The sequence below is a fragment of the Diadema antillarum genome, unplaced genomic scaffold (assembly GCF_040938485.1).
Source record: "Diadema antillarum isolate AM-2024a unplaced genomic scaffold, OU_Dant_1.0 scf00000094, whole genome shotgun sequence".
Taxonomy (NCBI): domain Eukaryota; kingdom Metazoa; phylum Echinodermata; class Echinoidea; order Diadematoida; family Diadematidae; genus Diadema; species Diadema antillarum.
The window spans coordinates 3,727,076-3,754,506 of NW_027270983.1; the positions used below are offsets into that span (position 1 = coordinate 3,727,076).

General features: G+C 41.5%; 1 protein-coding gene across 1 annotated transcript in view; it reads right to left on the minus strand.

The window, feature by feature from the left end:
- Positions 1-1,398: 1,398 nt before the first annotated feature.
- The window catches only part of LOC139718449 (zinc-regulated GTPase metalloprotein activator 1-like), an 82,487-nt gene continuing 56,454 nt past the window's right edge, over positions 1,399-27,431 (minus strand). Inside the window, exon 12 of the mRNA XM_071629920.1 lies at positions 1,399-1,569. Within this exon, the coding sequence (XP_071486021.1) occupies positions 1,399-1,569 (171 nt within the window). The remainder of the gene's footprint in view (positions 1,570-27,431) is intronic.

The window sequence follows — 27,431 nt, forward strand, 5'->3', positions numbered from 1 at the left end:
TGTCTAACCTTTTCGCGACCATTTTTACCTTTTATATTTTTTCATTGCCCCTATCCCTAACTCCTTTTCGCTTTTCTTTCTCGGTGACGGGAAAGATTGTTAAACTTTGCGGGCGCGCTGACTAATGCTACGCACCATCATCACCTGTGGGTGTGTGTATGTGTTGTGTGTTTGTCACTAAATACAACACTATTAAAGCACTCCACTGGTGTTCATGAAGTTTTAGGAGAGCAATTCGAAGTGGAGAGCGGAGGTTAGGAAAAAAACTAACACATGATGCGTTTTTAGAGGAGTTCTCACGACCACTAAATTGAGGTTCCTCAGATGATATCCAGTAAAATAGTGAATTTCGTGAACAAAACCTACTGGTACCAATTTCATGCTTGGGCAGCTATATAGGACAGGTATATTTTCTGCTTTTGAGTAAGCGTACCTTGGTCGTATTAATCTCTATGTAATTATTGGAATGGATATTTTTTTGAATTACATTATGGTGTGATTCAATGTAATCCCCGTCGATATACAGCGTCGCCGCAGGAGGCACACCCCCCCCCCCCACCCCCTGCATATTAAAAAAAAGAAAGATATAAGACTAAATAATTAGAACTGTCGTCTTATTACGTAGTATGTAGGCCTATTTCTGTCAACGTTCTTTATTTTTGGTCGATGATATTGAGGATTTAGGAAACTTTGATTTAAACAAACCTTTCAACCGAGTATTACGGTGAATCAATCAATGTTCTCTTCATTGTTAATGTGCGCTGATAGATAACTTTTGTTGCTTGATATCATTGTCTGTTCTGTTTTGTGTTTTTTTTTCTGTATGTGGGTGTGTGTGCGCGGGCGTGTGTGTGTATGTGTGTTTTAAGATTCGAAGTAATCGACAATACCATCGACGGATTTGTGGATCTTTTTTTTTTTCTTTGAGCAGGCGAAGTTAGTCTTACCAAGGAGGTATCATACCTCCTTGGTCTTACTTGGTGAATAGCGATACGACGTTGGAATAGGGTGGGATAACTACAAACAAAGAGGCCTTTTATTCCAACCATCGTTGACAGGTGGTACACATCGTATCTTGATAGCTAACAGAATCTGAAAGAAGTTAGTCCATCCAATAGATATGGTAGGCCGTAACAACATTCAATGGCATGTACTAGTAATCATGCTACGACACTCTTGTACTGGTCAATGTAGTGGAAGAGGTCTATGATAAACTAGATGGAAGATGCTTCATGCTTTGCAGGAAAAAGGGAAGTGCAGTAACCGATATAACTGTGAAACACGGTAGACACGTAGACACTATATGAGATTGGCAATGTGGTCCACATTTTATGCCACCAGTGTCTTTACCCTCCTGTACACACGGAATCTATTGGGATGACACCCAAACGAAAGCTGCTATCTTAGGAATCCTGGCAAGACAATCTTCACGTCAGCGTGTGCTCTGGGCCGTGCCCTCGACGAGAGAAACGCTCTCGCCATCGAACCGGGAACAATTTCGTCAACTGACCTGATGAAGAGACGATGACGATTGAGGGTGGCGGGAGGGGGGCGGGAGGGGAGTGGAGTCTGAGAAAGAGAGGAAGAAGTAGGGGGAGGGGGACAGATTTGGAAATAGAGAAGTTTACCAGATATAGTGATAGAAAGAGACAGAAGAAGCAAGAGATAGAAATACGTGGACATTTACAGAGGGTGAAAAACAGAGAGGGAGATAGAAACAGACATAGGGGGAGAGACAGCGGGAGAGAGGGGGAGAGACAATGCTGGGGATTGAGAAGTTTAAAGGGGTGGTATATCATTGGTTGAGATGGGGCTTCATATCATGTTTCCAACTTTTGTTATTATGAATTATGAAAAAGCATGCAACTTAGAGAGGGATTCATGGTTTATTTGATGAAAATTGGTTTTGAAATGGTTGAGATATCCAAAACAAAGGGATCCTTAAGGTGGGACCCACCTTTTATTGGGATCGTTTCGTTTTACTTTGCTTTTAGATATCTCAGTCATTTTAAAACCGAATTTCAGCAATTAAGCTTTGAATTCCTCTTAGAATTGTATGCTATTTAAGCAGCATTACGTACTTGGTTTCTTAGTATTTCGCAAAAGGTTAAAAGCTCAATCTTTATCTCATCAAATACTACACCATCCCTTTAACGGTGATAGAAAGACAAATAGACAGAGACAGAAGGAACAAGAGATAGAAATACATGGACATTGACAGAGGGTGAGAGAGGGAGAGATAGATATAGAAAGAGATGGAAAGAGAGAAGAGACAGACGAAGAGAGACGAGGAGAAGGAGGGAGAGATAGAGTAGAAGGAGCAGTAAAGACGATGAGGGTAACGACCGATCGGTGTGACGAGTGAAGTCATGTTTGTCGCCGAGGTTGTGCGTACACGCGCGTGGCGTTACCGATCTCGCGCCGGGCCAAACGATATCGTGTTTGACAGCCTCGTCGTCTCACACCATTTCGTTTTCACGCACCTTCTCCATTTGACACATTTCTCTCTATCTCCGCCTCTTTCTCCCTCTCTCTCCCTCTTCAGGTCTTTCTCTGATTATTGTATCTACCTATTTATATATATATATATATATATATATATATATATATATATATATATATATATATTATTCCATCTCTTTAGATCTTTCACTCTTCCTATCTATCCTTCTATCTAACTAGTTATATCTATATCTCTTTCTGTCAATCTATCTATCTCTCTCTCACCCTCTCTCAGTCTTTCTTCAACCGTCTACCTATCGATCTCTATATCCATCTTACTCTTTCTCTCTCCCTATCTATCTCTATCTATCTCTCTACCTCTCTATCTCCATCTATATATCTATATATTAATCCGCTATCTCCTTAATTATCTCTCTATTTATATACCTATCTATTTATCTATCTATCTGTCTATTATCTATCTACCTACCTATCTATTTATCTATCTATCTGTCTATTATCTATCTACCTACCTATCTATCTACCTATCTACCTATTTATCTATCTATGTTGTTATCTATTTCCACATCTATCTCAATCTATATCTCTTCCTCTGTCCCTCTCCTTATCCGTCACCATAGCTGGTCTGCAGATATATAGTAGCAATTCTCGGCGTGGAGCGCCATTTCACGTGGTCGTATGGGCATCGGTGGGAGAAAAAAAAATCATTCAATTTGCCGGGCACAAAGTCCCAAACAGTCGTCTTGGCAAAGACGCGCAGAACAACGTTGAAACAGCGCCTGAAAACGAGGCTAAAAGTGTATATATATATTTCTCTTTGCAAACCTTCTCTCTTATTTCTCTTCGCAAACCTTCTCAGCAGGACGCACGAAGGGAACGTCATACGGGATCGTCGGAGGCAGAGTTTGTCAGTGGATACGAAATAATCTTGATAAACATTTTCACTGCCTGACTTCCTATCGTCGCCACTATTGATTATCACAGCACTCAGGAATTCAAACCAACTTACAAACAAAGTATTTATTAGAAACAAAAAGCACAAATAAGCCCATGCATTTTACTGCATAAACGGTAAAGGAGTAACATTTTATCATACATTCAAGAAATCCATCCGTATACAGTCTTTGTATGTTTTTTTTTGTGGGTGTTCTCCTATTCCTTACCCCGCAGTTGCGTCATGAAGTTACAAGCACTGAACATTTATTTTGTTCCCATTTTATCTCGAATTCTGAGCAGTTGAATTGTTCATTCTGTCATCCATCAACTAAACGTGTGTATCTTCCTCTATCTATTCATTTAACCAGTTCTTTATCTACTCATCTATCCATCTACTTAACTATCAGCTCTTCTATCTATCCATTCATCAATCACCTTTCAAGTTATTATTGTATCTTTTTTTTTGTAATAAAACCATCAAAGCAACCACTTCAGCATATATTTCTTCGCATTTCCTCTGTTGAATGACCCACAAGAGGAGGGCAATGCGCAACATAGTTTCCAAACTGTCACGCCGAACTGTTTGGCCTTGGACTTAAACTCTCTCTCGGAGAAACAGCTATATATGCGTCAGATGATACGAATGTTTACAGTGCGGATGCGGCACAAAATCAAATCTCAACGCCAGACCCTGTCGGCTGGCTTCCGGTAGACCGCGGCGGAAGTAAGTCGACAGGCGTAGCCGGACACTAATTCCCACTGCCATGTCAGGCGATGCGGCGATCGTTTTTCACGGCGGCAGTCGCACAAATGTTGCATTTCTGCGATCAACTTTATTTCATTAACCACGCTAAAAACCTTCCCTCGTTTTTTCCTCTTTCTTTCTCTCTTCTTCTTCGCTGTCTCCCTTCCTCTATCCCTCTCTTTACTACATTTACAAACTGGGGCGTCGAATTAGACGGCAGGAATAGAATACACGGAGGTCGCGTCTTCTGCCATTTCGCGTTTGTTTCTCGATCCATAACGCTGCGAGGAAGCGTCCGTCAGGTCCACTCGTGTTTATTAGAGTAATGGCAGCTTATTCCACAATGGTCGAAATGACGATACTTTGTTGATAGCTCCGGGTTATTAGTTTTCAGCATCTCATCCCAGAAAACAAGATGGCATCGCGGCTGCTGTGTATATTGGAGGGCGCATATTGCGTAAAATTGCTCTATCTGGAGCAGGGCTGGAACAATTACACCTCGGGGAGGCCGTATATTGATTTCATATGTCGCGCAAAATGCAAAGTCCTTTAATCGTCTAATAAGAAGGTAAGCAAACACGATAATGAATGGATGGGACCAAGGGTCGGTTGGGCCGGGTTAGACGGCCGGAGTCCGGTTTCACTACGGCGGTTGACGCGGGGGCCGGCTGGGATGCCCGCGACAAAGAAGGGGTAGGGGAGGACAAAGACTTGTAAGGAGGGGCTGGGGTACGACTTGCCGCTCCAAACATGGGATCGAAACTACCGATCTCTTGCAGGGTCCCTGGGTCCCTCCCGTCAGTGACAGTATCAACGATCTTCCTTACTTACTCTGGGCTTAGGAAAGAGAATAAGCAACATTTACCTGGCAGACTTCCCCAATTATCGACATACGGGCATTGAACAAGTTGGCGAGAGCACACAAAGTATTGCAGTGCTCGCAAAGAGCAATCCATCGTGCATCAGATATTCAAACTCGGCACTATTTACCACATCCTTAGTGTCGGCGTTCAGAGTGTGTGTACTAAGAATAAGCAGAGGAACTCTACACTTGGTCTGAAATGAAGGATTGCGTCTTTAAATGAAAGTGAATTTGAGTCTCTAGCTCTCATCCCCCCACACACACAAATGAAAGAGAGAGAGAGAAAAATACAAAACTTAACAGATGGAGAAACACACAAGACTGATAGATTTTATTCTGTCTATACTAAAAGTATAAAAGTATATTCAAGCATGGGAACACAGGGCAAATCCTGAACTTGACGCGACCCTAACACAAGATGATGTGGGAAGAAAAATCTCGATGTCTGTCATCTGGTCGAGGAGCTCTCTTATCTACCTCACAAAGAGTTATGTCCCCGCGTCCAGCCTTTCTCGCGCCCCGCCGATACGGATGACCGGCGAAGAGTCAACACGACGTGGGCAGTGTTTTGACAAGCAATAACTACTAGGAAGAAGAATAGCAAAAGGAACGGGTCAGATCTGCCCCTAAGAAGGTCATGTTGAAGTGCAGGAGCGTGATTTATTCTGCTAGAGTTAACGATAAGGCATAGTGGGAGAATATAACTCTTGGAAATACATCGGGAGCGAACGGAATGTCTTTTTGCAGAACAGGTGCACCTCAATACCAATAATGATATAGATATGATCGTATCTGCAAATGACAAACTGCATGGAATAGGTATGAATAGAATTATGGAGGACATCAGGAAGAGAAAAGTTAGTTATGTGGCGCCAGATATTGCCGAAATCTTGCTTGATAAATCAAGAAACAGACAATCACTGTCGAACTTTAGAATCGAAGACCTGCAGATGAAATGATAAGTCTGCCTACGAAAGGGCGATAATCAAACTTTCTCACACGAGCAACTTCAAACACACATTGTTCAACATTACATAAATGTTTGGATGCATTCAAAGTCTGACAGGCCTGCCGATGTTGTCAACTGAGAAAAAGGAAAGCCATAATATCAATAATTATCAATGATGGGTTTGTGTATGGGGCCGATGAGATGGGAACTCAAAGCCGATGGTTGAAGTTAGGTAATGGGAATGACGAAATGTATGAGAATTGACGATATAACGCATCATCTCTATATAGACAACCGACATCTGTCTACAGAACGTCCTTGAAAGAGGTATCCTCGGGTAGGATGAAACGGGGAGGCTTTTCGGGATTGATGTTGAGGTTAGAAAAAAAAAAGGTGATAATAGAAATCAGAATTTTTTCTGATGATTTTGATGCGTTATGAATAACAAAATGCAAAAATCAAAAATAAAACTTTTCAGGTGATTTTGATACGTCATGAACAGGGGCAGATCCAGAAATTCTGTAAAGGGGGGGGGGGGCGTGACTGATATTTCTGGTGCCACTTCCGGGTTTCATTTCATTGTTTTTCTTTTCATTTCTTTAGTTTTTTAAAAATAAAAGGGGGCGTGCGCCGGTTGCGCCCCCCTCTGGATCCGCCACTGATGAAAATAACAAAATGTGTACAGACTTCAGAAGCAAAAAACCCGCACGAAATCAGATTTAAATGTCGAGAATATAATGTCTGGCTTTGTTAAACACGGGAGGTTCACCCCCACTTACACCACGCAAAGAAAGTAAACCTGCTAGGACTCTTGACTATCTTCTTAATAGGATCGCCTTTCGTTTAAGCAAAGAGGATATGGCCTGAAAAGAAGATTGTGGCAAAGACACGACTTATAATAGGCCTAGTACAAGCGATGTGATTGAAATTATTCAAATTAAAAAAGTAGCAACGTCGGGTTATGATCAGGGCATACAGGATACGCCGTGACGGACCCAATGTAAACTGTCAACTCATGCACTTGTACATTTTAATCAAGGAGGTGACCCACCTCCCTGTTTTAATGAAGCTTTCCCTGGCCGCTGCGCTGGTACGGCAGGTGCGCATGGGACGCGAATTATATATTGTTATTTTGTTGTTGTTTTCCCCCTTTTGAATCACTGAACCCTCTTCACCCGGCGAAAAGACTTGATGTCAGAAAAAAAAAAATAGAGTGACGTACAATCAAAAACGTGGAAGATACAATATCGAGACGGGATATTTGCATCCAAGCAAAAGGACGCATGTTGTAGAATGGAGTCATAGCCTTGAATATTATAATTATATTCGTAGGTTCTCGCTCAACTACTGGTCGCGCTTTATACTGCATACCGAAAGAAAGTGAATCGATAACGCCAACATGTCTCTGGAGATCGGCTTGAGAGATACTTTTGATGGCTTTAATGTGACAGCAGCCATCCCATTTATCGCAGACAAGGAAAGTCAATAAATGCCCTGAAAAAAAAAAGAAGAAGTGATCTCATAAAAATTCCCGCGCGGAAAACAGCAGTCTATTTTTCGTCGTTGTTGTTTTTTTTTTTCCTAGGGGGGCGCTAGGTTTTACGAAGGAAACATTATACAAAACAAGAATTTTTAAGAAAAAAAAGATGGAAATGACACGATGGACATGTGCACGGTGGAATGACATGCATAGGATAATATTTGCATGGCGAATGCAACGCGATCTCATCGTAAAGCAATTCACAGCGGACTATATCTGCAACGTCTTCCCACGAGTTTTATTTTTCCCTTCCTCCCTCCCTCTCTCTCTCTCGCAAAAATTTTCCCAGTTTTGACAGTCACTGTCTCGAAACGCAATGATTATGAGGAAGCACGAAACTATGCACTGGATGTTATCTATACCATTTCTTTTAAAAGCATTCATCGATATTGTCTTGGAGAAAACATAACATGAATTCAAAGTGAGGAGTTCTATGCACTATTCGACTTTGATTCGTACGCATCTGTAGGCCCTACATGATTATATAGTGATGTTCTCATGTCCTCATTCATTTTATTATCATTTCTGTGATAAGCTAAATAAAATGCTGGCTCCGGATTCAAACAGAGAGAAAAAAAAGTAAAGAGGTTACGAAGGTGCAGGTCGGTTGCGATCAGCACAATCGTACTTTCGCTGCGTTTATGTGTACAGCTTCCCAATGAACCTGCTGTCTGCAATTTTTCGGAAGTCGGCTTTTAATATTTCATCGCAGAAATGAAAAGCATAGCTACGAAAACAAAAACATAAAACAAAACAAAATAATACAACAACAAAAGTCAGACCACTTTAATCAGCTGATTCTATATGTTAATCCTTTTGTGTGCTTTGAGTGCTGACGGACATAGAAAGCACCGTAGCATTGTACACACATAAAATCACATAAAATAGTTATATGTAAAGGTAGGATGTAATATATATATATATATATATATATATATATATATATATATATATATATATATATATAAAGGCAGGCACAATAATATATGAACGGAACGAGTTAATATTAACACTTAAAGGAAGCATTCATTGAATTATGTCATTCATTTTTTAGAACGTTCATGGATATCATAATCTTGTTTTGGTATATCAAAAACATTTGTTTTTTGTCACCATGATTTAATTTTAGTTTTCTGTTATTTTTGTTTCTCATCCAGTATCCTATCTTTCATAGTCGTCTTGGTAACCATTAAGCGCAAGGCATTTTTTAAAACTACTTCCAACAATCTTTTTTTAGGGGGGTGTTGTAAAAGGAATAGCGTGTAACCACATCGTTCTTGTCCCTCATTTTGCCAGTGATCTGGCATTATGTTTAATGGATTCACACTTTTAATATTTCATTTGTTTCATATTATGTGAATAAGAGGGAGGGAGCTCAGAGAAAGCACAAGAAAGAAAAGCGAAGCAAACTATCGTAACGACAACATGCTCACCAGAACAAAGTGTAGCATATAGGCCTACAGGGCGGACGTAAATTGAAGCATGGATTCCGTAAGGTCAACTTGCGGTCACCACACTGTCAAGCGATAATAGTAGTCACAGAAACACCAATCAAATCATGCAATATGCTTATCTTACTCAAATCATGCAATGTGAGGTAGCTGCTGTTATTATAGAAAGACACTCAAAAATTCAAATGGCTTAACAGTGCATACAAAATGTGAGCAAATTATGGCACAAACCATGCTACGACTGCACCGCTCTCGGCAGCAGTCATACACAGTGAAATCATCTACACTTTTTTTTTGAACGAGTAGGGGATTGAGGTTCGTCATAGGCCCGAGCCGGCTGACAGTATTTGGTGGCGGTACGGACGTGCTGCGATCGAGTGGTCTTTTGGGTGATAGCGCCATCGCGAAATGCGGCTCAACGACGCCCGATATACGGGTGGGTTGGGAGACACTTTGTACCGGCCGGTGTCCTCGTCTCCCTTAGGTCGCTATGTCGGCGACGCTTTCATGACACACACTGAGTCATGGCGAACATATCAACCAAAGTTATGAAAATGTATACAATACAATAATCTGTACTATACACAGATAACTTATCACGTTAATGTCATTAAACCACATTCTACACTTTGGCTAACAATTCCATGACCAAAAGAGGAGTTGATCATTGAGGAGAGGTCATGTTAGAATGCCTAAATTGTCAAATAAAAATAGACGGGAGGAGATACGGGCAAATCAATCGACGAAGATCAAAACCGCAGAGAGTTATGGTCGATAGAATCTAAGCGAACATTTTATATAGCAATCCGCTGCCGAAGAATTCGCCCGATTGGAGTGATAAAAATTTCTCCGACGACTCCGCTTATCGCGGCCGAATTTTACTACGATATTTCCTGTCAGAATATTTGTATGAATACACAAACAGAACACCTACGCCAGCCCCATAAACACGGATGTTTCGCTCTCTGCGTCTTTGTAACCCTTACATTCCTTATGTTATTTTGACTTGTTGATAAATGTGTCAGCACCTGGCGATGGCCCGACACATTATTGACGTACGAGAGAGATCGACCGAATAATCATTTCTCATGTTGTTTCATAGGTGTCGTCAAACGCAAAGATTACGACGCCGGTTGTACACGAGTCGCACGTAATACATGAACGACAGCACGCGACTCACGTTTTACGCTGGGAAAGGCACTCCTAACTATAGTGCATCAGCGAATAGTCGCTGTCAATGACTTCTAGTACTATTGTTTTCACTTTCTTCATATCACTTATTCCCCCATTCATTCACGCTTTGATATATCACTTATTCCCTCTCAATCTCGTCTAGTATGATAAGGTCGTTAGTGTGTAGTATTTGATTGGTTTAGAACTGCCTGTACGTACATAACCCCATATACCTGTCATACTTGGCATTCCACGATAACTTAGTCATCAGGAGAGCGAAAATTCGGCTTCGCGGCGCGGCGCAGCGAGGCAGGCGGGCAGGCATGCCGAGGGGAGTGCGATGCCGCAGCCGCCATTGTATCTTAGGCGCTGACGGGGACCTCGAAGAAAGGACCCAACCGGAGGCAAGGGTTTACCCCCACAGCACGGAGATGGGGCAGTGAGCCCCCCTACAACCTCCCATGCCAAAATAAAAGCACACACTGGAAGTAAACCTCACGGCGACTTGTCATCAAAATGATGTGAATCTTGTCCTTGGCCGAAGCTTGAGTCGAGTTTCAAGTAGACATTTTCATTTTAGCGTCACTAAACGATCTCACTCAATTCCTATCTATCTACATGCTGTCGGCAACTTGTCAACAATGCCGTGAAGACCATGGACACAGTACCCTTTCCGTTATTTGAAATCATCACCGATTGTATACTTGTAACTAATGTGGAAGGTTAAGTGACTGCCATCGACGTACCCAAGCACGGCTTTCAAAAAGTCTTTGTCGGCGATTTTTTTCTCCTACCGACTACGGTGTACCCCTATCGAGAACTCAATTTTCAAATTGTTATTTACCGCGAAGCACGGATGTGTCGCGAGTTTCCTTTGAAGAAAACTAAAAATCCCCTCGACTTCTTCTCGCATAGATTTTTCTCTTTTGATAGAGGCATATTATGGTATCAACACCGACACTCAAAGGCCTTTTTAAGGGGGGCTGTTATCCCGGCTTGACCCGGTTGCGATCCAGGGATTACCCCTGGATTTAGCGCCCCGATCCTGCGGCGGAGAAAACAGAAATATGTTTACGATTGCTTTCGCACACTAAAACTCTTGAAGACGGTATACAGAGGTGGGGAGGAGATGGGGCGAACAAGGTGAACACTCACTTTTACTCGATGGTCTCGGATAAATCATTGTGCTGGTTTCCCCATCACGATGTGTTCACTAGTTTCACTCAAAAGACAGCCTCAAGTAGGTGAAACCCTTTCTTTTTTTCACATTTTTCTTCATTTTTCTTTCTCCATTTCAGGGGCAGGGGTGGGACTCATCTATGGTCTCAGCATATTAACATTCAGTTTAAATCGTGCGCAAAGAGGAAATTATGATTTCGAGGAAATCACCTTTGTTTTATCGCTTATTAGTTATAGAAGCGTTGATATCACCAACCTAGAAAATGTAGCACCAGGTTACTGTTTCATCCTTCAGGAACGTGTAAGGACACACTCATCAGATATTCATCATCCCTGCATTTATCTCAAAATAATTACCGTTACCGAATAACCATGATGCCAATCCCATACTGAGTACCTACCTCTCGCATCATCATTTGCCGCTCATGGTGGTTTGCAATTATGTAAGAATAAAAATAAAAAACAGAAAAGATATGACTTTTCTTTCTTCTAGTTCGGTGGTCATTTCTTGTTGCCCTTTAGCCCTTACCCCCAGTCATCTATGATCTTTTCTGTCGATCGTTTGGTGTCAGAATGTAGGCCTATCATTATTACCTGCTCAGTGGTCCAAGAATGACTGTCACACTGGCGAGATGTAAATGCGAGAAGGGGTCAAATCATTTGAATGTTACCGAAAATGTGTTTCCATTTTATTTCACGGCTCGTTACATTTGCGCAGGTGGGACGGGGGTTTCGAAGTGGGGTGTGTGGGGGTGGGGGCGGCGAGTGAGGGGAACTGGGGTGGGGTTGGAAGGCAGAGTTGGTTAAAAAAAATCGCAGGGGAGGTATCAGCGCAAAGGTGAAAAATAAAAGAAGGCAGGAAGGAGCAGTGGACAGGTTGAACGCAGTGAGACAGACAGGTGGAAAGACAATGCTACAGACAAAAGTACATGGACAACAGACAGACGCAATAGGTAGGTAGACAAAAAGACATACCTCTCTCGAAGTGTGCACAGACTTACGGACATAGACATACGTGAAAAGACAGTGACCCACCCACCCAACCACCAACTGACAAAATGTTCTAGACACCGAGAGGCTGAGAGGCGAAAGCATTGTCCTTGCCGCTACCGCTAGATGGCAGCATGCCAGACAAACGCATGAATCTGTCGCAGGCTCATCTCCACAGATACTTCCCATAAGCTCACGTATTGAATTAAACGGACTAAATCTTGTCCATGTTAAGTCTCGTCGGAGAATATTTTAGACGATTATGTACCTAAAATAGATTCGATAGGTTGGAGTTCAACAACTTTCGCTTTACTGTCGGAGACTTTTTAATGCAAACTCTTCGTGAATGCATTTTTACATTTCATTTTCTTTAAAACGGGCGATTTGTAGGTGTTCTTCAAATGAAATTATATCCTATACGTTTCGAAATACATGTATTCACTCATCTCGTAAACGAATTCTACAAGACCCTATCAGAAGGGTCTGCAAGATAATACACAGGGAGTACTAAAGTTTGTGATCGATACACGCAGCTGCAAATAAAATGAAACAGAAGAAGAGACATACGTCAAGGAGAAAAAGAGTAGAAGAAAGGAGAAGGAGGAGAAGGAGGAGGAGGAGGAGGAGGAGAAAAAGCAAAGGCAGAGAAGAAGAAGAGAGGAAAGGGTTGGGAAAAAGAACAGCCCGAAGTATCTACAGAGGAGTCTGTTCCCGTTGGAGCTAATCTTACTGCTAAAATTCTTTTATAGAATGTACATGTATAACAAAACCTGGGAAATGGCATTCGTCAAGACACTGACCGCGTTCAACGAGAGAGGGCGTTATTCCACTTCTTTCTCAGGGGCCGGTGTCTCACAGTAACAACACTCGCCCTTTCCTAAATCGCTTAGAGTTATGAATGATAATTCTCGGGAGTCTTTTTAATATCCTCTTTTTTCGGGAGGGGGAGGAGGGGGTGGGGTACCTATTAAGTCAAATGATTTATACACTGACAGATATATTACGCATTCTTCCAATTTAATGGTGGGCACTGATATCATTTGGCTCATCCGAACAATGTCATCCTTATTGTCATGGGATGATACGTGCTCTAAAACTAGGTGACGAATATCAAAAACTTAGAGCACATTGAAACAGCATGAAAAGCGTCATTAATAACTGCGGATACCTCTAGCAGGGAGGTGAAACAAACCTCCCTGCCTCTAGTCACTGCGTGCACTCTCCCCTTTATAGAGCGTGTGTCACTCAACCAATACAAAGAGTACACATTATCCCCATATTATATTATATCCGCACTTGTTCTTCTCCCTGGCCAATACCTCGGAACAACATTTAGAATCCTTATCTAATTCACCAGCGAATCCCGCATGGGACTTAAATGAATCTTCAAACATTGTGGTAGAGGGGTGACAATGAGGACGGGGGGGGGGGGGGGGGGGGGGGGGGGTATAAGAGCGCGTTGAGTCAAGAGGGCTATGAAATCACATACTTATCCAGTTACAATCAGTTAACTTGCTTAGGTACATGATATAGAGAGTGATAGAGACAGTGACTCACGAAACGGCACGACAACCGTAACCTGCCCTCGCCCCCCCCCCCCCCAAAAAAAAGGAATAAAGGCGCATCGCGGGTGGGGGGATGTCTGCTGTAAGGTATATTCGTGTATTGCAGCTGATAATAACATATCATACTGTACATAGACTATCCCTGTACGCGTGTATGTGTGACTGTATACATATGACTTCATGAAGTCTTCCATGACTTACATGGTAATGAATAGAATAAGGGATCTTGAAAGCGAAACATGGTTTGCATACAGAATCTTGATTTCTCGCGCTGATTGCAGAACCCACGTGGATCTTAAGCGGGACATAAAGCTGGAGACAATTGTAAGACCAAGATTCTTTAGCCATGTTAGCGGTGAAAATCTTAAATCACCAGTGAGTTGTCTCCGTACGACACATTAACCCTGTCCAGTCGAGATCCCCGCCTCCAAATGGTGATATTATATTACTTCGTGTATCCCGGGCAAAGAAGAAAAACATGGGGAAAAAAATCGAGTCAGTTGTCTCTCGAATTGAAAGATTTTGCAACTTCTGTAAAATAATCACATACTAATGATGATGGTGGTGGTGGTGGTGATGATGATGATAATAATAATAATAATAATAATAACAATAATAATAATAATAATAATAATGATAATAACAATAATAAAATTAATGATAATGATAATAAGAAGAAGCGGATGAAGAAAAACCAATGTGACGGACCATTCATGGCCTCAACAAACAGTCGTACTACCTATACCACTAGTGATCTCATATGAAGGCATCTGGTAAGACTTCATAAACCCTGTGGATGGAAATATTTATTTATTTATTTATTTATTTATTTATTTATTTATTTATTTATTTATTTATTTATTTATTTATTTATCTATTCATGGTGAATCTTTATACATAGTGACCTGATCAGCATGATATATACATATATAAACAGCATAAGATGAACAAACAAGTTTCAAAACGAGATAACGATAGACACACATCAAGCATTCAGGATAAAATAAAATTATACAATCATGCAGATTTAAATAGACTAACTGCCGGTCTTCCTCAGGGCTCTGTTGTTGGTTTAAATCCATTGAAAATGAATAACAACAACAACAACAACAACAACAATAAATCAATTTGTTCAAAAATAAATACTCGTGACAAAATTAGAAATGAGACACACAATACAATTAAATATAAATATTAAGTGAACCATAGAAACAGATAATAAATTGAACCAAAGTAGTGATCTTTTATTTCTTACTCTCTTTTATAGAGTAGGTTTCTCGACGAAACTTACTCCACACCGAGGATACAGGCTGCTGCGGAAGAACACCACTAGCCTCTGTACCCAGCACCTCCCCGCCCCCTTCTCCTATAATGCCTAACTTCCCTGGAAATTGTTAGCGCCGCCTACAAATCAACGAATTAGTCCGCGCTGAACTGGACATCATATCGCAGTTGATAGAGACTAGTTGTATACAGCTAACTTTCTAGTACGCAGCGTCCCCCCCCCCCCCCCCCCCCCACACACACACACACCACCACCACCATCTTTAGAAAAAATAAACAAACAAATAAATAAATGAATAAATAAATAAATAAATAAAATAACAAATGGGAAATATTGTGACGTGAGCCTAAAAGGTAAAAGTGAACGATCGCATTTTCCGAAATCCATATTAGCAAATGGTAATAGAATTCCCAAATTAGTGTTGTACTCGTGTAATATACTCGCCAAGAAGAAACGATCAACAGCAATTTGCATTCCTTTAATATGTGCACATTGAGTGGTAATTGGACAAGGAAATTTCGAACTTTCAAATCGCCACAACACAACAGTGCATACTCTTATTCTGAATGCGTGACTGCTCATGATGCACGTGATCTTTGGGAAGTTTTTGCACCACCGCATAATTTCTTTCACACTCATGATGTACGTCATTTATACATGAAAGGGGTTATTTGAAGGCATGATTATGGCAGATTTGCAAAGCGCTCAGAACAAAGCCAATTCTGAGTAAAACATCCCGCAATGCTATCCCGCTTTTTCGACTGCTGTAATCCCTGATTTGCTGCCTCAAGAGAAAAAAAGGAAACACGTTAATTTCTCAGCTTATTGACTCGACTTGATTTGACACTTTTAGCGGGCGCTTCAGCGTTGCAATCATATACACATTAAACGAAATCAAATGCTGGTTCTTTTAACATTTTTATCCTCTCTTCTCTTTCCCTAATTCATTCTCTCCCCCTCTCTCTCTCTTTGTGTTTTTCATCTTCTATCTTTCTCTCTCTTTCTTCGTTCCCGCCGCCCGCGACAGAGTCATATTTCACTATGTGCCTAAACCTCTGCAGTTTATTTTCAGTCAATCCGCGTACTGTTCAATCCCACTCATGACCGCTACATTACACCAAGTTCTCACTTTATATCTTCCCCAGACAGCGCTTCCCTCCCCTCCGCCTCTATACATTTCTCCCATTTCCAGCCTAGGAAAATGCAAACATGTTTTTTTCGAGAACAGACGAGGACGGGGGAGAAAGAGAGGGGGGTGCAATGTGTCCGCCTGACACCTATAACAAATGTTGGTGATTCTGATTAACGCGCGAAAAGTGAGATGGAAGCGCGCGACGCGATATCATCATTAATACGAAAATTGGTAACGGAGAAACCGAACTGACTTTGGAGGGCGGATCAATAACAGAGTCCGGTTCTCCGCCCCTCATTATTTATTCACGATGGTTTATAAGATTGCTTCCCTCTGCGGTACATTCGATAATATTTTCCCTCCGAGATAACGCCTTTTCTCTAACCTCGTCTCCCCCGATATACTTCATTCTCTCTCCTTTTATCTCTTTCTCTCCCAATCTCTTTCTCTCCCTTTATCTCTCTCTTTCTTTTTACATTTTTCTGTTTTTTTATATATCCTGTCACTTCTTACTGTTTTTTTTTCAATCTCCTTATTCTTGCATGCTCTCCACTCTCTCAATATCTCAATCTTTTCTAATATCAATCTCCCTTTCTTTCTTTCTCAGTTTCTCTTTCCCTCTACCTACAAATCCATCTATCTATCTTTCTATCTGCCTAACTGCTTTTCCTTGACTCTCTTTTTGTTCCCTGTTTTCGTGGGTTTTTGGTTTCTTTATTCATTTCCCGTCTCGCTCTCCCTCTGCCAGTAGCTCCATCTACCTACTGCTCTATATATTTCCCTAATACGTCTTCCCTGCTTTCATGACTGTTATACTCACAGCACATGTGCACTGATACAGATATATTTATCAACTTTATTTTCCTCGCAGCCTCTTTAACTACTTCCTGCTGCTTTTAGATGTTTAAGCCAAAAATTAGACTGCAACGATAAGTTATCTCTCTCTGTGGAAAAAAAAAAGATTGTTTGTTCATTTTCCATCTGAGAAGATGGTTGGATAGCCCATATTCAGCTACACTAATCTGGTCTTCCATGGGGTCCAGTTGGATGTGAGGTGGGACCACTTCACCGGGTTAAACACCCTGCTCTTTGCGATGAATGAATGAAGCGGGATCCTTTACGTGCATGAGTTGTGACTCTCTCACACACGGGACCTCCATGAGTTCACGTCCTATCCGAGGGACAGAGTGTTTTGCCTCTTGCTAGAGGGGACGTTATGCTTACACACAACATTGCTCAGTCCAGACTTGGGTATCGAACCCGGGTCGCTTGGGTCGGAGGCAGACGCGCTATACCGACTGAGCCAACTCACCGCCCTGATGTCTACCATAAACGGTACACGGTGTCTGGGTCGCCACCTGTAAGTTTTGAGGTTCGTGTTGGAAGTTCGGATACTGATAGAGAGCTTGTGATTCGACCTTGGAATGTCATAAGAGTCTATCATTCTTTGTTTTACAATTAATATACCTGAGAAACGTTTTGAAACACAAACTGGAAATATCTTTGTGACTGCATGGGTCCAAATAATGCTCACAAATCTTACTGAGTTTTCTTTTTTCAATGCTAGTCTGCCACAGGTAATACAACTTTGCCGACTTTTTTTTCCAAAATTGGTAGCCACTCCTTTGCAAAAACAAACACACAAACAATCAAATTATAATTTCAAACTTTAAACAAACCTTTTGTGTGAGGATACCACGTGGTGTGGTGCTGAAAAGATAAAGTGAGAGCATTTGCACGGATGCTCGCTGTATGTTTAATGACGGAACCGGCGGTAAGATACCACAGTATTCCATGGTATAGCATGGTATAGTATACCATGTTGGATTTCGCGAGATGATATGGAATTTAGCATGTTATATCACTGCGTAGATAAAGCAACTTCCAGTTGCACTACAACACAACTAATTCCATTCTCCACACGATCACTACTATCATTATCCTCCACAACACCAATGCAGGCCGACAACGAAATAGGTACCAAATGTTGATTTTACTACTCATTCTCGTCAAACTGCGATGGTAAAACATCGCCTACAGTAATAAATGTCAAAACCACTTTAAACGAAATAAAAACATAATCTTATCATGACTGTCCTGGTATCTACATGGTCATTTCCATAGCCTACATCATTATTTTTATAAGAATGTTTAAATAAATGTAAATGAATTATATTCTACTCATAGTCTGTATTCCTAATTCATTTGTAATGTGATTTTTGATCGATGACGTGTCAAAGAGTTCATAGGAAAATAACCAGTTAGGAAAAGGGAAACTATGTCTTAGCGTGATATAAAGGCATGGAATCGTATGTATTCTGATGACCAAATGTGAGCTCATTTTGTTTACAGTTCTTACGTGAGGTGTACATAACATCTCAAACAAACTTCAAGTAATGATTTAAGAGAGGGGCAATTTGAGCCTTGTTGTGTATGTATATAGTTCATGGGTAGGGCGTGACAGCACTTGTATTCTTACATTATTTCGCGCATATGCCTGCATTGCATTTCAAGTGCGTGTAGTAAATGAATACGAGCGGTAAGCTTCAACACTAAACCGTGGTATTCTTACGCAATCCGTATAGAAAACCAATGCTCCACTCCAGTCTTCTGGCCTTTCGAACGTCAATCCTCGAAAACACTGAAAGAATAGGCTTACTCGGTGTCAAGACTTCTTTTCAGCGACGGATAAGGTCTACCAAACGGGTATAATGACACTATCATCACTATCAATTGTATACACTATCACTATCACTATCTGTTGTATACAGAAACACTGGAACTCGGGTTGTGGTTTTGAGGGGGTTAAGTCTTTTTTGTCGCTAATTATTGTGTGCACTTGATCCAGACAATAAAGCCTTTTTCGCATCACCCAATATAAGGTGGTTGTTCTGTTTTTGGACGCTGTCTTCTCCAGATTTTAGAGAAAGCGACTGGCACAAAAGGCTAGGCTACTCGGAATCATTCAAGCAGAACAATCAGAGTCAATAAAAGAGATGCAACCCCCGGATGGTCGGGCGGAATTCTCCCTGGTGGTCGCCATGAGCGGTCGTGCAGCACAAGCCCCTCACGTAGCACCCACCACACGAACAACACGCACGCACGCACACACAAACCAACGGGACGATATCGAAACCACAGGAGCGCGCATGACCACCACAACCAGCGCCATATAGTGCCCACGGCACTGACCACCACCATCCGCTACCACTGAGTGACCACAACCATCCACAACCACGACTACAAAGATCAAGAACGGAACCAAAGGGAAGACATCGAAACTGCAAAAGCATGACGCGCAAATTATCTGAAATACACACACGCAATACTTAACCTTTCATGCATTCACTGTACATTCCTCTCCAACTCAAAAAGATAACTCACTGCACATGTATGTTGCAATCAATACAACAAAATCAACATAATCAGTAGAAAACTTATAGTCTGGGTGCCAATATAATTCCCAAACCTTCAAGCATGCAAGAGTTGCATCATCCATATTCGGATTCAGTACCCTCTAAACGAGGTGAAAACCATCTCTTCGCTTCAAATCTTATCATTTAAAAAGAAATATGAAGGAATTTCAGATATTGGCGCCATTTTGGCGGCCATTTTGGCGGCCAGTTCGTCGGTCATCTTGAATTTCTCAAGATACTTAAGGATGAGAGAGCTGCATCATCCAGATTCCTCGAAACAGAATTCTTTTCAATGTTCACCGTTTGTAAGGAAATACATAGAAATTTCACTCATTGGCGGCAATTTTGGCGGCCATTTTGAATATCTCAAAACCCTCAATGATGTAAGAGTTGCATCATGCAGATTCAACACTCTCAAAATAGAGTAAATTAAATCATCAAAAAACATCGGGTGGACGGTAAAAACAAGGTTTTGTTTTTGTTTTCTTCTCTTCCGCCTTCTTCTCAAGAAAAAGAACATGAATGTTGAATATTTGATACGTTTACCAAATGAGGTCTCCTAATGTGCATGCTGTCTTATCAAACTTCTCTATCCATCCATCCTGTAACAAAGAATATAAGGATATTGGAAATGATAATAAGCAAGTGATAAAAAAGATAATCAGATTCAGTAGACATTATATAACATATGTGCGTGTGTGACTAGTATAATAAACATTTGGATGTTTTCACGTGATTGTACAATTCTTTTCTCACACACAAACATACAAACATACAAACACACACACACACATAAAAACAAAATACATAAAACAATTTATCACAATTCAACTCGTTCACCAACAGCTCTGTTCTCTGGCGGTCATAAGCAACTGCGTGCATAGTAATTTAGTTTGAAGACGACTTTCGCCTCTTCCTAAACGTCGTCTTCTGCGCACGACAGCGCACAATGTAATGCATACCACCAGTACGTGAGAATACACTCCCCTCGCGCGTAAACACAAAACAAAGAAAACAAAAATGTTGGCACTCCGTCGAGCCGAACAAAGACAAATGGTGTCGTCTGCGGAGAGAAATCTAAATCTTGGGTTGTCTCTGAAGGGGGCTTTCTGGCGAGCCCATTTCAGGCACGGACGTGACTATGGGTTCAGTGTTTTCCACTATAGGGTACACCTTGCATGATGCCCCAACCTCTCTTCTTAGTACTCCCTCTCCCTCCCTGACTCTCTCCATCTCTTTATATCTCTTTCTCTGCATCTTTATCTGTGTAACCTTAACAACTTCCACCATCATCCCCAGCAACCTGACAGAATGAAATATGAAGTCGGTCAAGGGCGCGATTCGGATCCGCCATAAATTCCGTCGCCCATCTCCGGCGCTGAGGTATTTTTCAAAAGGGAGCGACGTCGGGATACAAGCAGTAATAAAAGCTCCCCCGGCTCCCGTGATATGTTTCCGATAAAGCATTGTCCGTCAAACCCACACACCAACTCAGTTTCAGTCTTTCCCTTTTCTATCCATCCCCCCCCTTCTCTCCCTCCCTCTCCCTTTAATGTCCCTTCGTCAACACCAAAGTCGATTCACACATACAAAGAAAAGGATACACGCAGAGGTTACGGAATGCTGACTGCCACGGAGAGTGTTTTTATGTCGATTGATTGCGGAGAAGCCCCTAATATAACAGCTGATTTGGGATTATCTTTTTTTCTCGGCGATTTATCGGTTACAGATGTGGTTACGCGAATCATGGAGTGTCTTCTGCAAATCCATCCGCGTATCGACTGCGGCGCGACGCTCGCTGCATACGAAATTCACAGAACGTCAATATTTTCCGTTCAGCGATAAAGAAGCTTGTTTTTGTGAGCTCTTTCGACATTTTTTCCCTTTTTTTTCTCAAGCCCATGTTATAAGTTGTCGTAAATGTGTGACGGCTACTGATCTTTTTGTTTCCATCTTGTGGCCCTGAGGCAATCGATAATCTTAACCATTCGTCATCCTAACCTCACTTAAAATGTAGGCAAAACTAAAACGTTTGGAATTTCGGCCTACCGACAGTCTTACCTACTATATGGGTAAACTGCAGATTAAGCTGTGAAAAGGTTATGCCGGAGAGCCTGGCCGGGTTCGCGGCTACATTACATCATTGGACGGAATCCTTTTAAGTGTAATCATAAAAACGTGTTCTTGTTGGCCTTGATGGATAATGTAAAATACGAAACAATTCAGACCACAAGTACAAGTCAGATAAAATGATGATGTCACAGCTTTGAAACAAGTCTTTCACTGATTTTTAACACGAACATTCACTCTCTTTACAAATTGGATACCAAAGATCGACGGGATAAAAGGCGTATATGCACTAACAGAGATCAGCGGGTTACACAGATCAACGGGTACACTGATCAGTGGGTTACACTGATCAGCGGGTTTCACAGATCAGCGGGTTACACTGATCAATGGATTACACAGATCAGTGAGTTAAACTGATCAGCGGGTTTCACAGATCAACGGGTACACTGATCAGTAGGTTACACAGATCAGCGGTTACACTGATCAGTGGGTTACTCAGATCAACGGGTTAAACTGATCAGCGGGTTTCACAGATCAGTGGGTTACACAGATCAGCGGGATACACAAATTAGGGGGTTACAATACACTGATCAGTGGGTTTCACAAATCAGTGGGTGACACAGACCAACGGGTACACTAATCAGTGGGTTACACGGATCAGCGAGTTGATTAGTGGATTACTCAGATCAACGGGTTAAACTGATCAGCGGGATACACAAATTAGGGGGTTACAATACACTGATCAGCGGGTTTCACAAATCAGTGGGTGACACAGATCAACGGGTACACTGATCAGTGGGTTACACGGATCAGCGAGTTGATTAGTGGATAACACAGATCAGCGGGTTTCACAGAACGGGTTACACAAATCAACGGGTGCACTGATCAGTGAGTTACACTGATCAGTGGGTTAAATTGATTAGCGGGTTTCAGAGATCACTGGGTAACACTAATTAGTTGCTTAGACAGATCAGCGGGTTAGGAAAGATCAGCGGGTTACATAGATTAACGGGTACACTGATCAGTGGGTTACACTGATCAGTGGATTACACAGATCAGTTGGTTAAACTGATCAGCGGGTTTGACAGATCAGCGGGTTACACTGATCAGTGGGTAACACAGATCAGCGGATTACACTGATCAGCGGGTTTCACAGATCAACGGGTTACATTGATCAGCGAGTAAAGAAAGATCAGAGAATTAGGAAAAAGGTGAAAGTTTAGTGAGTTAACAAACATCAGTGAATCTACACAGACGAATGGGTTAGTAACGATATCGGCGGGTTAAAAGGGATCGATGGGTTAGATAGATCAGTATTATATAGGTCGAGAAAGGTCAGTTGATTCACAGAGATTATAGCATAAAGGTAGATGGATTAAGAAAGATCAGGGGGGCGTTTCATCAACGAGTTCGTCGGAGTTTTCACCGACAAATTTGCTATCAGCCAATCAGACCAAGGATTTCATTAGCTTTTGACAGTTGTCAGTATAAATCCTTGCGTCTGATTGGCTGATAGCAAATTCGGTGGTGAAAACTCCGACGAACTCGTTGATGAAACGCCCCCCAGTTGGTAAAAGAAAGATCGATGTGTCAAGAAGATCTATGGGATATTGTAGAAAGATCAGTGGGTTAAGAAGATCGGAGAGTTAAGAAAGATCAGTGGCGGGTTAAGAAAGGTATACTAGAAGGCGGTAAAACAGATCAGCGAGGTTGAGAAAGGCAGCTGGGATCAGCGAGATCGGGAAGATCGGTCACTTTAGAAAGATCTGTGGGTTGACAAAGATCAGTGGATTAACAGAGATCAGCCTGTAAGGCAAGGTAGCTAGCTTATCAAACGTTAGTGAGAAATCTGAAAACGCGGTTTTAAAACAGTATCGGTGGGTCAAAAAAAAATAATTTCAGGAATGTCCGCGGATTAATAAATCTAGGATAGGTAGCTGCCTTGGAAACAGATCAGTGGTTTAGTAAAGATCATTGCGTTAACAAAGATGAATAGGTTAACAAAGATCACCAGTTGAGCGTTTAATGAGTCAGCAAAGATAAGCGGGTTAAGGAGGCGGCTGTACTGAAACATATCAGCTTATTGGACAAAGACTACTGGGATAATCATGAGTGGGCTAACAAAGATCATTGGTTGAGAAAGGTAGCTGGGTTAACCACAGATCAGGGGTTTGATTAAAACCAGTCGATTAAGAGAGGTCAGTGGATTAAAAGCAGATCAGACTTGTCAGAGGGTTGAAAAAGATCAGCGAGTTAAGAAAGATCAGCGAGTTAAGAAAGATCAATGGGTTTACAGATATCACTGCAGTAACGAAGTTTAAAAAGATCAGCGCGTGGGAAATGAAAAAGCAGCCCAATACGAAAGAATACATCTTTATTAGCGATCAAAAGAAACAGAAAGGTAGGCGAATTAAGCATAGATACAGCGGGTTAGGAAAGATCGATGGGTTAAGAGAAACTAGTGGGTAAACGTAGACACATGTGATTTAACAAAGATCAGCGGATTAAGAAAGATCGGAGAGTTCCGAAGTCAGAATATCGAGAGAGACCAGCGCAGCAAGAATGGTTAGTGGATTAACACAGCTCACCAAAAGGGTTAACAAAGATCAGCGGGTTATGAAAGATCCGATGAAATGACGAGAACTAGATTTCACTGCATTCCATTCTGCCCGTGTGTGTAGCGGAGCGGGAAGGGAGGAGGATGAGCTATGGGGATGAGGTCTTATGGATATTTAAATTGAGTAAAGCAGAAGTGAATTATGTTGGTTCTATCACACCGAGCTAAACATAATAAGTGCCCATGGGCTTCTTATGTTTTGTTGTGTGTGATCTCGTCTTGTGTTAACTGTGATTTCTGAACGTGTAACAGTAATCCCCTTTTTATCTTCTTCAAAGAAACATACAAACAAAATTGATAATGTATAAACATATGAATGTTAAAACAAAGTCAGTTTCCATTTAAATAAGGCAGGTTAAATAAAATATGTATTGTCAAAACGAAGCTGATCCTCACTTTCTTCCCACGCGCTGGTGTGAGTGTGTGTGCACGTGTGGGTCTTTTCTATAATAAATGACAAGGACGTGACCACGACGAATAAAAAGACAGATAAATGGAAAGAAATCGATAAATAGATAAAAAGAAGCGAATGGTACAGATCCATATTGAGGGGAAATGTGAGTATATATGAAGTCAGAGGCTATATGAATTATAAGTTAGTTACAATGACACTCTATAGCAGCTAACGATTCCTGGGCAGGTTACGCACATAAACGGACAGTGTAAGCAAATGCGCTTGGCGCATTATTACGATATACACCAGGGGCGCTTTCGATACGACATGGCCTGAACATATTATAACCGCCTTCCATTCCCACTAAACCTATCACAGCTCTCCCTGGGTTGAAATCGTAATTTAACTACATGTTCGTCCCCTGCGGCAGCGGATCAACAGTTTTGTTTTCGCGATTTCTTTCACTTCCGTTGTGATATATCGACCCAATAATCGAATTAACGGATCAGCCTCTTTCGCCGATATAACGTTTCAAGGGACATAGTAGTAATGGAATTTCCTTCAAATAATACACCTGAATATTCGAAGGAAATATAAAAGATTATGTAGAGCCACTCTTTGTTGAATTTGAAAGGAAGAATATATTGCTGAGTGACCGAGCCATGAATTTCTTATCAATGTAAACAATTTTATTCATAGGTTGCTAATTTTTTCTCCCCCCGGCCCCCCCCCCCCCCCCAACCTTTGTGGTTGCTCTCTTCTATGACCATGAAAGCGGGTCTGAGCATCCTCGCTTTGAACAACAAAAGTTAAATGGTGATCAGTTACCTGTAAGTGTCTCAGGATGGATGACCTTTACAGACACACACACACACATATCTGAAGAGCTTGCTTCCAAAAGGCGCTATAAATCCATCATATTATATCAATGGATTTAGCGCTTTTAGGTTAAAAGCTCTTCATACATTTATGATAGAAAGATAATACACGTATATCTATATATTTGGGTATACAACATGGCACGCAGCTTGGTACCATTAGCCAGCAAAAAACATTATTGTTAACCGACTCATATAGGAGGGTGCCAGTCCTTCAGAGAAACTGCGACGAGCAACAAACACAAGCAAAACAAGATGTGCAAAAGACACAAAACACTATTTTGGAGAGAGCCTCAGGGAATGCCATACCCGATGGTCCCATCGACTGTCACTTATTTTGTACACAAATACAAGGATGAAATGGAATAGAGGATGGGGGAGTTGTTACGTCACAGGTGGGTTCAATGTCTGACTATAAATTATACCGAACCACAGTCTTCCATCTGTTTCACGCCTTTATCCTCTTCATTATTCCCGCCAGGCGGGAAAATCGCCTACGTCCACACAATTTCCCCGGAATTCTGATTTATGGTTTCTGTATATACAAAAGAAATACTGCTTACTTACAAGGGAAAATTGACATTAAAACTGCTTATTTTACACACACAGACAACGCTTTTATTATTTGATATTCACTGCTTGTGTTTACAATCTTCCTGAATTCTTGAGATTTTTTTCAATCTTGTTACTTGTAGAAACGCTGGTTCCTGTTATACGTCAAGGAAAACATGAACATGCCCGAGATCCCGAGATCCGATTTATGATGGAGAAAATAACACTGCCGATTGTGACTCCACCTAATGAAATCTCACTAACTTTTTTTTTCTTTTTTTTACAGAAAATAGGGGGAAAACTATTTTATCTATTCATATCTATTTCTATAAGGATAACCATCATAGTGTTGCAGTGAGAATGACTGTACAGACCTGGTCGGTGTATTGTGTGACGTATTGTACATTTTCCAGTTTGACTTCACTCATTTAGTGAGTATGTTTTATTGAGTATGTTTTACAAAGCACGCCTATATAGACATGATAGACACAGACAAGTATGTGGATCTGTCTTTACATTAGTTTATGCATTGCTTCATCATTTTATTCATCTAACCTCTTTATGTTTGTAAATTGGAGAAGCAATGATTCTTGGCTACCGATGAAAAGAATGAACAAATACAAAACAACAAAAATGTTAATCTACGTGGGATGTATTAATACGCAGTGCACTGTCGCCGCGGAGCCGCCATTTTGGATAGTCCTTTTCATACAGATTCCGCACAGACCACTAGGAATAATCATATACGACAAACTGATTCTTTACAGAGACAACCGCTATCCTTCGTGAACTGACATTAAAACAAATTCAGTCTTCCTGAATGTGAAGGAACACTCTTCAAGCCCTCAGGATATCCTTAGTTTGTACAGGAAGTTACAAGCTGAAGACGACATTTTAACAACCTTTACTATATGCCTCCGAAGCGGCAGCGCCAGTTTATCTTGCTTTGTTTTATTCTGTGCGGCACGTCACACCAAACCGAATCCAGCTCGTCCGCTAAAAGAGCAAAATCCTCGGTTACCCCGCACCGCATACTCCCGCTGTCACCGGCGCGGCCGATTACAATTCTATAGCGTGCTGATCGATCTTTTTATTCGCTGGGTGCGCAACTGTCGCAACACGGCGGAGCGCCGCGTGGGCGGGGTAAGGGAACAGAGGAGGCGGGGGAGAGATGGAGGAGGAAGAGGAGGAGGAGGAGGAGGGTAGTTGAGAAGATGAGACGGTGGGTTCTCCG